This window comes from Hemitrygon akajei, chromosome 1 (genome assembly GCF_048418815.1).
Source record: "Hemitrygon akajei chromosome 1, sHemAka1.3, whole genome shotgun sequence".
NCBI classification, from domain to species: domain Eukaryota; kingdom Metazoa; phylum Chordata; class Chondrichthyes; order Myliobatiformes; family Dasyatidae; genus Hemitrygon; species Hemitrygon akajei.
The window spans coordinates 55,548,574-55,563,102 of NC_133124.1; the positions used below are offsets into that span (position 1 = coordinate 55,548,574).

A 14,529-nucleotide genomic window follows, 5' to 3' on the forward strand; every position below is an offset into this window, starting at 1 on the left:
CCTGACGTTTCCTCTGTACCTACTTCCAAGCATCTTAGAACTGTGCCCTCTAGTGTTAGCCTTTTCAGCCCTAGGAAACAGCCTCTGACTATTCACGTGATCAATGCCCCTCATCATCTTATACACCTCTATCAGGTCACCACTCATCCTACGCCACACCAGGGAGAAAAGGCCGAGTTCACTCAACCTATTCCCATAAGGCATGCTCCCCAATCCAGGCAACATCCTTGTAAATCTCCTCTGCACCATTTCTATAGTTTCCACATCCTTCCAGTAGTGAGGAGACCAGTACTCAAGTGGTGCTGATCAGGGTCCTATATAGCTGCAACATTACTCCTCAGCTCTTAAACTCAATACCACAGTTGATGAAGGCCAATGCACAGTATGCCTTCTTAACCACACAGTCAACCTGCACAGTAGCTTTGAGTGTCCTAAGGACTCTGACCCCAAGATCCCTCTGATCCTCCAGTCTGCCAAGAGTCTTGTCATTAACACTATATTCTGTCATCATATTTGACCTACCAAAATGAACCACCTCACACTTATCTGGGTTGAACTCCATCTGCCACTTCTCAGCCCAGTTTTGCATCCTATCAATGTCCTGCTGTAACCTCTGACAGCCCTCCACACTATCCACAACACCCCCAACCTTTGTGTCATCAGCAAATTTACTAACCCATCTCTCCACTTCCTCATCCAGGTCATTTATAAAAATCACAAAGAGAAGGGATCCCAGAACAGATCCCTGAGACACACCACTGATCACCGACCTCCATGCAGAATATGACCCGTCTACAACCACTCTTTTCCTTCTATGATTAAGCCAATTCTCGTTCCACAAAGCAAGCTCCCCTTGGATCCCAGGCCTCCTTACTTTCTCAATAAACCTTGCATTTAGTAACATAAATAATTTTCAATAGTCTTTGTACAGTATGTTTTCTGTACTCTACCATCCTTTCCCTGTCTCATGGGAATGTACCTAAGCAGAACGTTACCCAAATATCCCCTGAACATTTGCCACATCTCTGCCGTACATTTCCCTGAGAATATCTGTTCCCAATTTATGCTTCCAAGTTCCTGCCTGATAGCTTCACATTTCCCCTTACTCCAATTAAACGCTTTCTTAACGTGTACGTTCCTATTCCTCTTCAATGCTATGGTAAAGAAGAGAGAATTGTGTTCACTATCTCCAAAATGCTCTCCTGAGAGACCTGACACCTGACCAGGTTCATTTCCCAATACCAGATCAAGTTCAGCCTCTCCTTTTGTAGGCTGATCTACATATTGTGTCAGGAAACCTTCCTGAACACACCTAACAAACTCCATCCCATCTGAACCTCTTGCTCTAGGAGATGCCAATCCATATTTGGGAAATTAAAATCTCCCACAAAGACAACCCTGTTATTATTACACCTTTCCAGAATCTCTCTCCCTATCTGCTCCTCGATGTTCCTGTTACTATTGGGTTGTTTTCAAAACACCCAGTAGAGTTATTGACCCCTTCCTGTTTCTAACTTCCACCCAAAGAGACTCAGTATACAATCCTTCCATGACTTCCTCTTTTTCTGCAGCTGTGACACTCTCTAATCAGCAGTGCCACACCCCCACCTCTTTTGTCTCTTTCCCTGTCCTTTTTGAAACATCTAAAGCCTGGCACCCTCAGCCATTCCTGCCCCTGAGCCATCCAAGTCTCTGTAATGGCCACAGCATCATTGCTCCAAGTACTGATCCATGCTCTAAACACATCCACTTTGTTCATGATGCTTCTTGCATTAAAATAGACACATCTCAAACCATCAGTCTGAGCGCATCCTTTCTCGTATCACCTGCCTGTCCTCTCTCTTGCACTGTCTCCAAGCTTTCTCTATTTGTGAACCAACAGCCCCTTCCTCCATCTCTTCAGTTCCCACTCCCCAGCAATTCTTGTTTAAGCTCTCCCCAATAGCCTTCGCAAACCTCCCTGCCAGGATATTGGTCCCCATCAGATTCAAGTGTAACCTGTCCTTTTTGTACAGGTCATGCCTGCCCCAAAAGAGGTCCCAATGATCCAGAAATCTGATTCTCTGCCCCTTGCTCCAATCCTTCAGCCATGCGTTCATCCTCCACTTCACTCTATTCCTTTACTCACTGTCGCGTGGCACAGACAGTAATCCCGAGATTACTACCTTTGAGGTTCTGCTTCTCAACTTCCTTCTTAACTCCCTGTAGTCTGTTTTCAGGACCTCCTCCCTTTTCCTACCTATGTCATTGGTACCAATATGTACCATGAGCTCTGGCTGTTCACCTTCCCACTTAAGGATTTCGTGGACGCGATCAGAAACATTCTGGACCCTGGCACCTGGGAGGCAAACTAGCATCTGTGTTTCTTTCCTGCGTCCACAGAATTGCCTGTCTGACCCTCTAACTATAGAGTACCCTATTATTGCTGCTTTCTTCCTTTCCCTCCCCTCTGGGCCATTAAGGACTTGCACAGTAAGCAGTAGGGCAGTAAGGAGTGTGGTACATGGAGCAATTCAGCACACGGACCTTTTGGCCCACAATGTTGTGCTGAACCAATTAAATTATCAAGTAGCCAACTAAACTAATCCGTTCTACCTACACAATGTCCATATCCTTCATTTCTCTCACATTCATATGTATCTAAATGTCTCTTAGAAATCCCTAATGTACCTGCTTCTCCCACCACCCCAGGCAGCACATTCCAGGCATCCACCATGCTCTGTGCTTTTTAAAAAAAACATTGTTCCTTACATCTCCTTTGAACTTGCCCCCTCTCACTTTAAATGCATGCCCTCTGGTATGTGATATTTCAACTCAGTGCAAAAATTGTCTGCCTACTCTGTTTGCCTCTCATAATCCTGTAACCCTCTATCAGACCTCCCCTCAATCTCCACCACTCTAGAGAAAACAGTCTTTATTTATTTATTCAAGACCAAGGAGATGGTGGTGGACTTTAGGAGATCTAGGCCTCATATGGAGCCAGTGATCATTAATGGAGAATGTGTGGAGCAGGTTAAGACCTACAAGTATCTGGGAGTACAGTTAGACGAGAAGCTAGACTGGACTGCCAACACAGATGCCTTGTGCAAGAAGGCACAGAGTCGACTGTACTTCCTAAGAAGGTTGGCGTCATTCAATGTCTGTAGTGAGATGCTGAAGATGTTCTATAGGTCAGTTGTGGAGAGCGCCCTCTTCTTTGTGGTGGCGTGTTGGGGAGGAAGCATTAAGAAGAGGGACGCCTCACGTCTTAATAAGCTGGTAAGGAAGGCGGGCTCTGTCGTGGGCAAAGTACTGGAGAGTTTAACATCGGTAGCTGAGCGAAGGGCGCTGAGTAGGCTACGGTCAATTATGGATAACTCTGAACATCCTCTACATAGCACCATCCAGAGACAGAGAAGCAGTTTCAGCGACAGGTTACTATCGATGCAATGCTCCTCAGACAGGATGAAGAGGTCAATACTCCCCAATGCCATTAGGCTTTACAATTCTACCGCCAGGACTTAAGAACTTTTTAAAAGCTATTATTAATGCTTTTTGAGATAGTGATTTAGATGCATATCATATTTTTTTACTGAGTTAAGTATTGTATGTAATTAGTTTTGCTACAACAAGTGTATGGGACATTGGAAAAAAGTTGAATTTCCCCATGGGGATGAATAAAGTATCTATCTATCTATTTGTCCAACCTCTTGGTATAACCTACCTTCTAATCCAGGCGGCATCCTGGTAAACCTCTTCTGCACCCTCTCCCAAGCCTCAACATCCTTCCTATAATGGGGCAATCAGAACTGTATGCAATATTCCAGATGTGGCCTAAAGAGAGTTTTATAAAGCTACAACATGAGGCACTGAATTCTAAAGTCAATAAGTTATGTTACCATTTGCCTTTTTAACCACCTTACCAATCTATGTTGCCACTTTCAGAGTATTTTCCTTAACAGTGTTCTGTTTACTTACATTTGACCTACCAAGGTGAACACTTCATGTTTGTCCAGTTAAAATCCATCTGCTATTTCTCCATCCATATCTGCAACTGATGTAAATCCTGCTGTATTCTTTGCTAATCCACCCATCTACATTTTCATCCAGGTCTTTTATGTGTTACGTACCCCATAACTGGGTCACTTACCAGCAAAGATAGAGAGGTCCGTTGAAGTCTGATGGTACTATTTTTAACAGTATTTATTGATAGAAATACACAAAAATAATATCAATGCAAACACACAGATAATATACGTCGTCAATACTAAATCTACAAGCGCGGGTATAATAATAATCAATAAGAAATAGCTCTATCGCTGTCTAGGGGATAATGTATTGTCCGATGGAAATATAAAAGTCACTTTAGTTCAGTCAAGCTGTAGGCTGCAGCCTTTGGTTGGAGAGAAAGACGGGTTAAAACTTGCCCGTTCCTTTTATGATGTCAATCCTTCGAGAGTCGTTGGGAGTTGAGTTCCCCATTGTTAGCTAAAAAACCGTTTTTCTGTGGCAGAGGCCACCGATTCCGGGCAAATGGAAGCGGACGCACGTGGCCTTCCACTGGCTTTCGCTATTACGGGATCGCTAGTGTTTCTTCTGGTGCGTCTGAGGGGCTGTTCCCACAGACCCTCTTTTTATCCTGACTCACAGGGTCTCAGTTGTCAATCAGGTTGTGATAATGCAATCCCTCCACCAACCTCCCCCTCGGTTCATTGCCTGGGGCTTCGATGCATAGTACAGGATGCAATACACAAGTCCGTCTCCAAGAGACAATAGCCGGTATCAATGGGTCCGCCTTTCGGAGGCCAGGACACATTCCAACCCTTTTGTGGATTCTGCATGTCTTTCTCTCATTTCCTGTGTCCCCTGAACTGACTTAATAGTGATCTTGCGATTCTCCCAAAGGAGGGGGCTACCCCGCACCCTTCGGCCCCTCAGAGCTGTGGCACATTCGTAACACCCCCTTTCTTCAAAGCGTTTTCACCAGCGGTGAAAGCGAAGTAGTACAGAGTCTTACAGGGTTTTAGAATCTAACACAATACAAAAGCTTTTCCTTTTCACTAGAGTAATACAGTTATACATTCAATTCAGCATCTAAACAGTCCGCGAGCACCTTATCACTTCCTTTAATATGCTGTATCTTAATATCGAACTCTTGCAGCATCAGACTCCAACTCAATAACCTCCTGTTTTTATTTTTCATTATTTTTCTTTAGCCAACAAAACTAAAGAGTTGTGATCTTAGCTTACGGGTATACTACAACAGTTCACGCAAATACTAATCTTTATGTTGCTTTCAAACTCAACAGGCAGGCTTCCATGGGGGTTGTCTTTTATTATTCACAGGCTTTGTCGAAATCCCTTAAAACCGGTTTCTGCTATTTAAAAATGGCGTCCCCATTAACCCTCATCTCTTTTCCGGTTAGTTCCCACGTGGGGAGCTTGGGTACCCTGGCGAAATAGGCTTTCGCCCCCTTCTTTCATCGGAGTTATTTTATCAACACTGTGTCCCAAACTTAGACCATCTTCTGAATTTCCACCCAATTCTTTAATTTTACGCAAGTTGCTAGCTTTCTCTTCAGGACCCTTCAGGCTATTAGTTTTCAGCTCGAACTCTTTGTTCAAGCAGCATTTTAAATTCTGCCTTTTCACACCACACTCTGGAATAACAATAGCCTGGGGGGCCCCCGTCATCTTCCAACTCAACCTGTAAGTGATCCGCAGGTTTTAAATTTTCTTCATTCGATTTGGGAACTACATACTTCCCGTTTCCTTCAATGATAATATTCATCTCCCCACTTTTGATCTCCGCATTAACTTTTAACACACCTTCGAGCACAAACACCTGGGAACTCTCACTTCCCACTATTACCAAGGTTAACCCTTTCTTCGCTGAACCAAGTCTATCTGACCCACAAGGACTGCCTTTCTTGTCAACTGAATCAAATACCTCAGACTTTTTCCGAGCTCCATTACTAGGTTCAGTACCACGTGCATCCACATCTTGGACACACTCAAATGGGACATTTGCCTCTTCCAGGCTTTCAATACCCGTACCCGGTCCAAATTCTAAATTCCCCTAATTCTCCCAGCTACTCTCTGGGCAACTCCCTTCCAGAGTAAACTCAACCCCGCGGGCTGAAACAACCTCATCTGCCAACCCAGCAGACTTCTTCAAGGTAAGGGCACCCTTTTCATCTAGGACTGCCCTCAGTTCATTATCGGGAACACCTTTAGAATTTTCAACTTCTTCAAACAGTTCTACCAAACCAGACAGATCATCCATGTCCAACTCTGGACCTTTTAACAGCTCTACCTGTTTCTCATCTTTATCTCCTGCCTCTAGAACTTTTCTCCTCGCTAAGGGCAGGTCTACCTCCTCTCCCTTACTCTCTTTCACTTTACTACTCTTCGTTTTACCACCCTCTAAACCCTCGTGGTACAGGGTCGGTAAAAACGTCTCGGCCAAATCGATACTGGCCAGATTTAAACTGCTCTCATTCTCAGCTGCCTTTCTCGACATGCTGCGAGTAACCTTGCACGCGGGATAGATCTTGGACGCTAGGGGCAGGGCTGCAACGCTCACTGGCCGGCTCGGCAGCGTCATTGCTGACCAAACCTTACCACCGGCTAAATCGTTACCCAGAAGGACGTCCGCGTCAGTTCTCGGGAATTCTGATTGCACCCCCATTTCAACTGGTCTAGAGACTAGTTCGCAATTCATAATGACCCTATGCAAGGGCACCATTTCCGTCCCTTTGCCTATTCCTTTCACAGCTACCATTCCCGTCTTGCGACCAAAATCTAGTACCTTACTGCTGATCAATGATAGCTCAGCCCCCGTGTCTCTCCAGATCCGTACTGGAACTGGGGTGCCTCCCTCCCTCACAGACACGGTTCCGTTTGACATACAAGTCTCAGACCCTTCTCGTACTCTGTCTACCCGGGGCTCTCTTGTCGATTTACTGATTACCACGGCACATCTGATAGGGACTGCTGCTTTCCCTTTTCCTGTCTCTTTCTTCTGAGCAAAGCACCTAGATGCAATATGCCCCCCCTTTCCACAATTAAAACAGGTCAAGCCCGGAAATCTCTGGCCGTCTTGCCTTTCCCCCTCAATCTTACCACTAGCTCCCGGCGGGCTTTATCAATCGTTCCCACGGTCTCTTTGGGAACTTTTATTCGAGGAAAACTTTGTCTTGTGGGTTAGGGCATATTCATCTGCGAACCTAGCAAATTGTGAGATGGATTTATTCGGCTTCTCATTCAAATACATCCGGATATCCTCCGAAACACAACCTTTAAATTCCTCAGTCAGAATTAACTCCCTGAGACGCCAATAATCCTCGTCCACTATTTCTGCGGTGCACCAACGGTCCAAGAGCACACCCTTCTCATAGGCAAACTCGGTATACGTCTGATTCCACCCTTTCTTTAAATTTCTGAACTTTTGTCTATACGCTTCAGGTACTAGCTCATAACTCCGGAGAATGGCCACCTTTGTCATAACTCTCCTCCTCTTCCTCCTCCATGGACAACGCCGTATATGCCCGCTGTGCCTTCCCTTTTAACACACTTTGTAACAACGCCACCCACTGATCTCTGGGCCACTTCTGATTCACTGCCACCTTTTCAAAAAGCGAGAAATAACTATCAACATCCGTCTCCTCGAACGGAGGTACTAACCTCAACTCCCGACTAACATTAAACCGCTCCTCTCGGTCTGACCCCTGAACTCGTTGCTCTTGCCTTAACTTCTCCATCTCCATGTCATGTTTCCACTGTTTCTCTGCCTCCCTCTCCTTCTCGGCCTTTTCCTTCTCTTTCTCTCTCTCTCGGCTCTGTCTTTCTCCTTCTCAGCTGCTTCCAGCTGTTTTAACTGAATTTCGTGCTCTCTTTGTTTCTCAGCTCTTTCCTGCTCCCGTTTCACCTCTAACTCCTTTAGCTGGAGCGCATGCTCCCTTTCTCTCTCGGCTCTTTCATTCTCCTTCTCAGCTGCTTCCAGCTGCTTTAACTTAATTGCATGTTCCAACAATTTCTCCAACTCTAACTGAGCTGTCCCACTAGCTGGTACCTTTTCAAGGATATTTTCCAATACCTCAGCTGCAAACACATTCTTCCCAATATAATACTGAGTTATTGCCCTTCGCACCTCCCGCTTTTTCATTGACAGCCTCACCTCTGTGAGGTTTAACCCCTTCGCCAAATTTATCAAGTCTGATTTGATGGCCGCCTCTAGCGCCTCCAGAGTCAGGTTTTCTATAAATTCATCCACGTCCATCTTTGCTGGTTTCCCGTCTGGCTACCCGCGTAACCTGATCCAAGTTTGGACTCACAAGCCCGATTCACTGGCCTCCCAATTTGGTGTCAAATCCTGAGACGAGAACCCCAATTTGTTACGTATCCCGTAACTGGGTCACTTACCAGCAAAGATAGAGAGGTCCGTTGAAGTCTGATGGTACTATTTTTAACAGTATTTATTGATAGAAATACACAAAAATAATATCAATGCAAACACACAGATAATATACGTCGTCAATACTAAATCTACAAGCGCGGGTATAATAATAATCAATAAGAAATAGCTCTATCGTTGTCTAGGGGATAATGTATTGTCCGATGGAAATATAAAAGTCACTTTAGTTCAGTCAAGCTGTAGGCTGCAGCCTTTGGTTGGAGAGAAAGACGGGTTAAAACTTGCCCGTTCCTTTTATGATGTCAATCCTTCGAGAGTCGTTGGGAGTTGAGTTCCCCGTTGTTAGCTAAAAAATCGTTTTTTCCGTGGTAAAGGCCACCAATTCCGGGCAAATGGAAGCGGACGCACGTGGCCTTCCACCGGCTTTCGCTATTACGGGATCGCTAGCATTTCTTCTGGTGTGTCTGAGGGGCTGTTCCCACAGACCCTCTTTTTATCCTGACTCACAGGGTCTCAGTTGTCAATCAGGTTGGGATGATGCAATCCCTCCACCAACCTCCCCCTCGGTTCATTGCCTGGGGCTTCGATGCATAGTACAGGATACAATACACAAGTCCGTCTCCAAGAGACAATAGCCGGTATTAGTGGGTCCGCCTTTCGGAGGCCAGGACACATTCCAACCCTTTTGTGGATTCTGCATGTCTTTCTCTCATTTCCTGTGTCCCCTGAACTGACTTAATAGTGATCTTGCGATTCTCCCAAAGGAGGGGGCTACCCCGCACCCTTCGGCCCCTGAGAGCTGTGGCACATTCGTAACATATGTACATCACAAACCTCAGCGGTTCTAAAACAGATCCTTACAGAAAACCCCTAATCACAGAGCTGCAGCTGGAATTAATGCCTTGGACCACTATCCTCTGTCTTTCATGGGCAAGCAATTTTGAATCCAAATGGCCGATTCATGATGGATCCCATACATCTTAATCTTATTGACGGGCCTCCTATGAGGGATCTTGACAGACACCTTGCTTAAAATCCAAGTAAACAACATTGCCAGCTCTACCTTCATAAATCACCCTTGACACCTCATCAAAAATGTCAATCAATTTAGTAAGACACGACTTGCCCTGCACAAAGCCATGCTGGCTCTTACTAATTAGGCCATGGTTTTCCAAATGCTCATAAATCCTATTTCAAGGAATTCTCTCCAGTAATTTCCCAACCACTGACATGAGACTTGCCAATCTATAGTTTCCAAAATCATTCCTGGTTCACTTCTTGATTAATGGAACATCATTAGTTCCGTGCCATTCCTTTGTGACCTTGCCTGTGGCTAAGAGAAGACATAAAGATATTGGTCAAGACCCCCAACAATCTCATCTCTTGTCTCTCTCGATAATATTGGGTATATTCTATCAGGACTTGTGAACTTGTACACCTTAATGCTTTTTATGAGACCCAAAACTACCCTCTCCTTTACCTCAGCAGGTTAGGCAGCATCCATGGAAATCAATAGACAATTGACGTTTTGAGCTGAGACCCTTCCTCGGGACTGGAAAGGAAGAGGGAGATGGCAGAATAAGAAGGTGGGGAGGAGGGGAAAAAGTACAAGCTAAATAGGTGAAGCCAGGAAGGTGGGGGAGGAGGAGGCATGAAGTAAGAAGCTGGGAGGTGATAGGTGGAAAAGGCAAAGGGCTGCAGAAGAAGGAATTTGTTAGGAGGGGACCATGGGAGAAAGGAGAGAAGAGGTAAGGGAGGAGGCAGAAGTCATCATCATCATCATCAGGTGCCATGCCCAGTTTGAACTTTGACTGCTATGACCCACACACTCCTGTTTCGGGTCAAGTGGATCAATTTATTGGTATCCATTTCCAGTTCTCTGACTGCTGTCTCCATCATCATTTGTCTTTGCCTTCCTCTCGCTTTCTTCCCTTCAATCTTTCCCATAATTACTGTGCAATCTAACTCCTCTTTCCTAATCACATGTCCAATGAAGTTACGTTGCCTTTTCATGATCTCATAAGTTATTTCTCTTTTTTGCTTGTTCTGTTCATGACATCCTCGTTAGATATTCGTTTTGCCCATGATATTCTTTGCATCCTCCTCAAAAACCACATCTCTGCTGCTTCAATTTGGAGGCAGAGTAAGGAATTGAAAAAGAGGGCAAGGGGGAGAAATTAGAAGTTAGATAAATCATTGCTTATGCTATCAGTTGGGAGGCTACCTTGATGGAATATGAAGTATTTCTCTTCCAACCTGAGAGTGGGCTCATTATGACAGTAGAGGAGGCCGTGGACTGACGTGTAAGAGTAGAAATGGGGATGTGGATTGGAATTTAAATGTTTGGCCACTGGGAAATACAGATTTTTTTTGCGAATGTAGCAAAGGGGTGCTCAACAAAGTGGTCCCCCATTTGATAGAAGAGGTGAATGGTCGGGGGGGGGGGAGGTAAAGGTGTGTTTGGTGGTAGTGTCCCATTGAAGACGGCGGTTATTGCAGAGAATAACGTGTTGGATGTGGAGGCCCATCGGGTGGTAGATGAGGACAAGAGGAACTCAATCCCTGTTAAAGTCGGGGGGAAGGTGAGAAGAGCGTGAATGTGTGGGAAATGGAGGAGATGGGTGTGAGGGCAGCATCAGTGGTGGATCCTGCCACTAAACACATCTTTACCTTTTTCTTCCCCCCCCCCCCACCCACCCGCACCACTCTCTGCTTTTCACAGGTATCGCTCTCTCCGTGATTCCCTTGTCCATTTGTCCCTCCCCACTAATCTCCCTTCTGGCACTTATCCTTGCAAGCAGAAGAAGTGTTACACTTGCCCATTCACCACCTCCCTCGCCTCCATTCAGGGCCCCAAATAGTCTTACCTGGGGAGGCAAGGTTTCACCTGCCAATCTGTTGGGGTCATCTACTATGTCCTGTACTCCTAATGTGGCCTCCTCTTCATTGGTGAGACCCAGCATAGATGGAGGACCGCTTGGAGGAATATTGCCCAGGTGGAAGTTGATTGGACTCGGCAAATTAATAGTTCAGCATAGACTAGATGGGCCAAAGTGCCTATTCTGTGCTGTAGTGTTCTATGAATCTTTAACTAAGGGCAGAGAAGAGTCATTTATCTATTTGAATCGTTAATAATTGTGTACAACTTTGTTTTTGAATTTATTGATATGACTAAAGATTTAAGATTTAAGTATTTAGTTTATTGGTGAGAAACACAAGTGACTGTAACATCAATATTTAATTGTGTACTATTAAAGCTAATACATATGCTTTCATGCAATAATCTCATGTTTTGTGTACATGTAGGTATCTGCTCTGCAACAACACCCTTCTTACTGCTCGGTGATGTTCTTGATTGCCTTCCTCTTGATCAATGTGACAAAATATTCACTTTCGTAGAAAAAAATGTAGGAACTTGGAAATCTGTAAGTAATGCTTGAGTTAATTGTTCAAATGAAATAGACAATTTTACAATGAACAAAGCGCAGTGAATTTATTTCACAAATTGATTTCTCAGCCTTTGTTTTAGTGAGTGAAATAAATTGGGGTAAACTTTGAAGTTATAGGCCTGGACGAGGCACTTCACAAAGAAATTATTGCCATTGCAGAATGTCAAGTACCTCAGATGAGATTATTTGTTTTCATGACTTTGGTCAAGAGCTGTACAAAGTGTGAAGAAAGGGATATAAATGCACAATAGAAATGATATCATACAGAAACCTCTATTTTAGATGAAATTGGATTTATTAGCAATAAAATTATCATACTTTCCCATTGCAGTATTTTGTGTTCTTCCTTTCTGACTCTATTTCATTGGCATTTTGGAATATGACCTATTTCTTTCAAAAGGGACTCATTTGTGAATATGCCAAGTTTTGGTTTCAAAGTCATCTGAAATACGGGTCAGGTGGTATCTGAGTGAAATAGTTAATATTTTGAATAAACATGCTTTTATCTGAAGTAGGAAAATGTAGGATACAGTTTTATTTGAAGAACATAAAAGAAGTGGAGGAATTTAAAGTATCTGTACTGGAAAGCAGAAGAAATCAAATAAAATCGATGATAATGATGGTCCTGATTAAGGGTCTCAGCCCAAAATGTTGACTGTTCATTTCCTTCCATAGATGATGGAAACAGTATGAGAAATAGATATGTTGGGTGGGATTGTGGGGCAATTTTGTAAAGTGGCTGTGGTAACAATTGTTATTTCGCTTTCAGGCAACATTTTACTCTGCTGGAAAAAACTACCTATTGAGAATGTGCAATGGTAAGTGAACTCAAATGAACTGGTCCTTTCCTGACTCTTACAAATTAGATCAACATGGAGTTGCTCTTCATGATTAATTTAAACTTTCTAGGCATCAGTAATAATGGCACAAAATTATTGGATAGTTGCTCCGAGCACATTTAGTTTCGCCACCTTTCAAACGTGGAGATCTGACATCTTGCATAATCTGGCTTGTGTAGCTCCTGATCTGCAACAACAGAGTTCAGACGTAGCTCTCTGAAATGGCCCAGCAAGCCATTCGGTTGTTCTGTTACTGGGGGGTAAAAAAGAACCATCTGGTTATCAACTTTGCTGCCAAATCTGAAGAAATCGTTGGTTGCAAAGTACTTTGCCAGAACTATTGAGTATCTAAATTGGGAATGCTGTCAGATTAATCAAGCCTAACTTGAAGTTCATGTTTGCCTCTCAAAATCATATTTTATTGACAACTTGTTTTACACCTCCATCACAATGCATGAATATCTTTATCACATCGGGGAGGACAGGTCTGTAATGCGCACAGGAGAGAGCTGCTTTGGGAGTCTTCAATGTTGAATCCAGAGACCATGAAGTCCTATGGCATCAGGTTATTCACAGGCAGGGGAACTTTATCACACTCTCCTTTCTCAGCTAAAGAATCAGTGAGTAAACAACCCTTGAAAGAAGCACATAGAATGCACTTGGCTGAAGGATGTGGTAGATGCTCCAGTCCATTACAGTTAAGTTCATTTGCAAGACTCGTTTGTGAAAATAACAGATCAATATGGGAATTGGTTAGAAATACAGGATTTATTTACATCCAAAAAGTCAAAGTCAAGTTTCTTGTTATCTGCACAGGCATAATATTTATAAGAAAGAACACAGAACCAAAAAAAATTACATTCTTGTGCAAAGTGATTATAGTGCTGAACTGTATTGATGAGGTTTTGCTGTTTGTTGAACAACTGAATGGTTGAAACAAAGCAGTTGTCTGTGAACCAGGTGTTGGGACTTAAGGTTTCTATACCTCCTGACTGATAATAACTGTGACAGGATGCCATGGTCTGGATGGTGGGCAATGTTCCCTCCAATTTGTAATGACCGTTGTGTGCAAATACCTTGTGCTCTGCATTTTTTTTTTGCCCAGTGACAACAACATGTATTCATTGAATAAATTCTTCAATAATAACAGTATAAATAAGCCAGTTCTAAAATCTGTAGACCATTCATCGCAAGCTCCTCGTTGTCAACACCATCTGCATCAGAAACCAGAAACGGAAATGTGATTGTGTATGATCATGAAATATACCTAACATGCCAGCGGGGTAAAGGGTAACAAAGTTTTGTGTGCTAGTAGCAAAAGATGTGCGTGCAAGCACACGTGTGCACCTTAGAGGGAACATTGCTGGTGGGGCTCTTTGATGATATATGTTGTCTTTTTGATATAGTGCTTCTTGTAACCAGTGTTGTGAAGAGCCATGCTTATGATGCATTGTGCAGAGTCCATTTCTCTGTGCAGCTTCCTGTGTCCCTGTGCATTTGAATTGCAGTATCAGGCCATGATGATTCACCCAGACAGCATATGTTCAACAGAGTACAGTCAGCCCTCCTTATCTGCAGGGGATTGGTTTTGAGACCCCCCCCCCCCCCCCACCCCGTGGATACTGTTACGTATTCAGGCAACAATGAATATATGTGAGTTAGGCAAGGGTTTTTATAACAAATAACACGTTTATTAAACACTGAAAACAAACCCCCCCAAAAGTAAACAAACACTAACGTAACCGGAAAACAGCTGCTGTGCGGCAGCTTAACAGTTCTTAAAGCGATGTTGCAAAAACAGTTCTTTAAAGCAATATTGCCTAAAGTTCAAAATGCTCACAGTCCA

The 14,529-nt window shown here is 43.7% G+C and overlaps 1 protein-coding gene across 3 annotated transcripts in view; it reads left to right on the forward strand.

The window, feature by feature from the left end:
* The window catches only part of thoc1 (THO complex 1), a 79,658-nt gene that overhangs the window by 8,206 nt on the left and 56,923 nt on the right, over positions 1–14,529 (forward strand). For all 3 annotated transcript variants that reach the window (XM_073043481.1, XM_073043465.1, XM_073043474.1), the window contains exons 5-6: positions 11,702–11,820; positions 12,614–12,662. In XM_073043481.1, the coding sequence (XP_072899582.1) occupies positions 11,702–11,820; positions 12,614–12,662 (168 nt within the window). The remainder of the gene's footprint in view (positions 1–11,701; positions 11,821–12,613; positions 12,663–14,529) is intronic.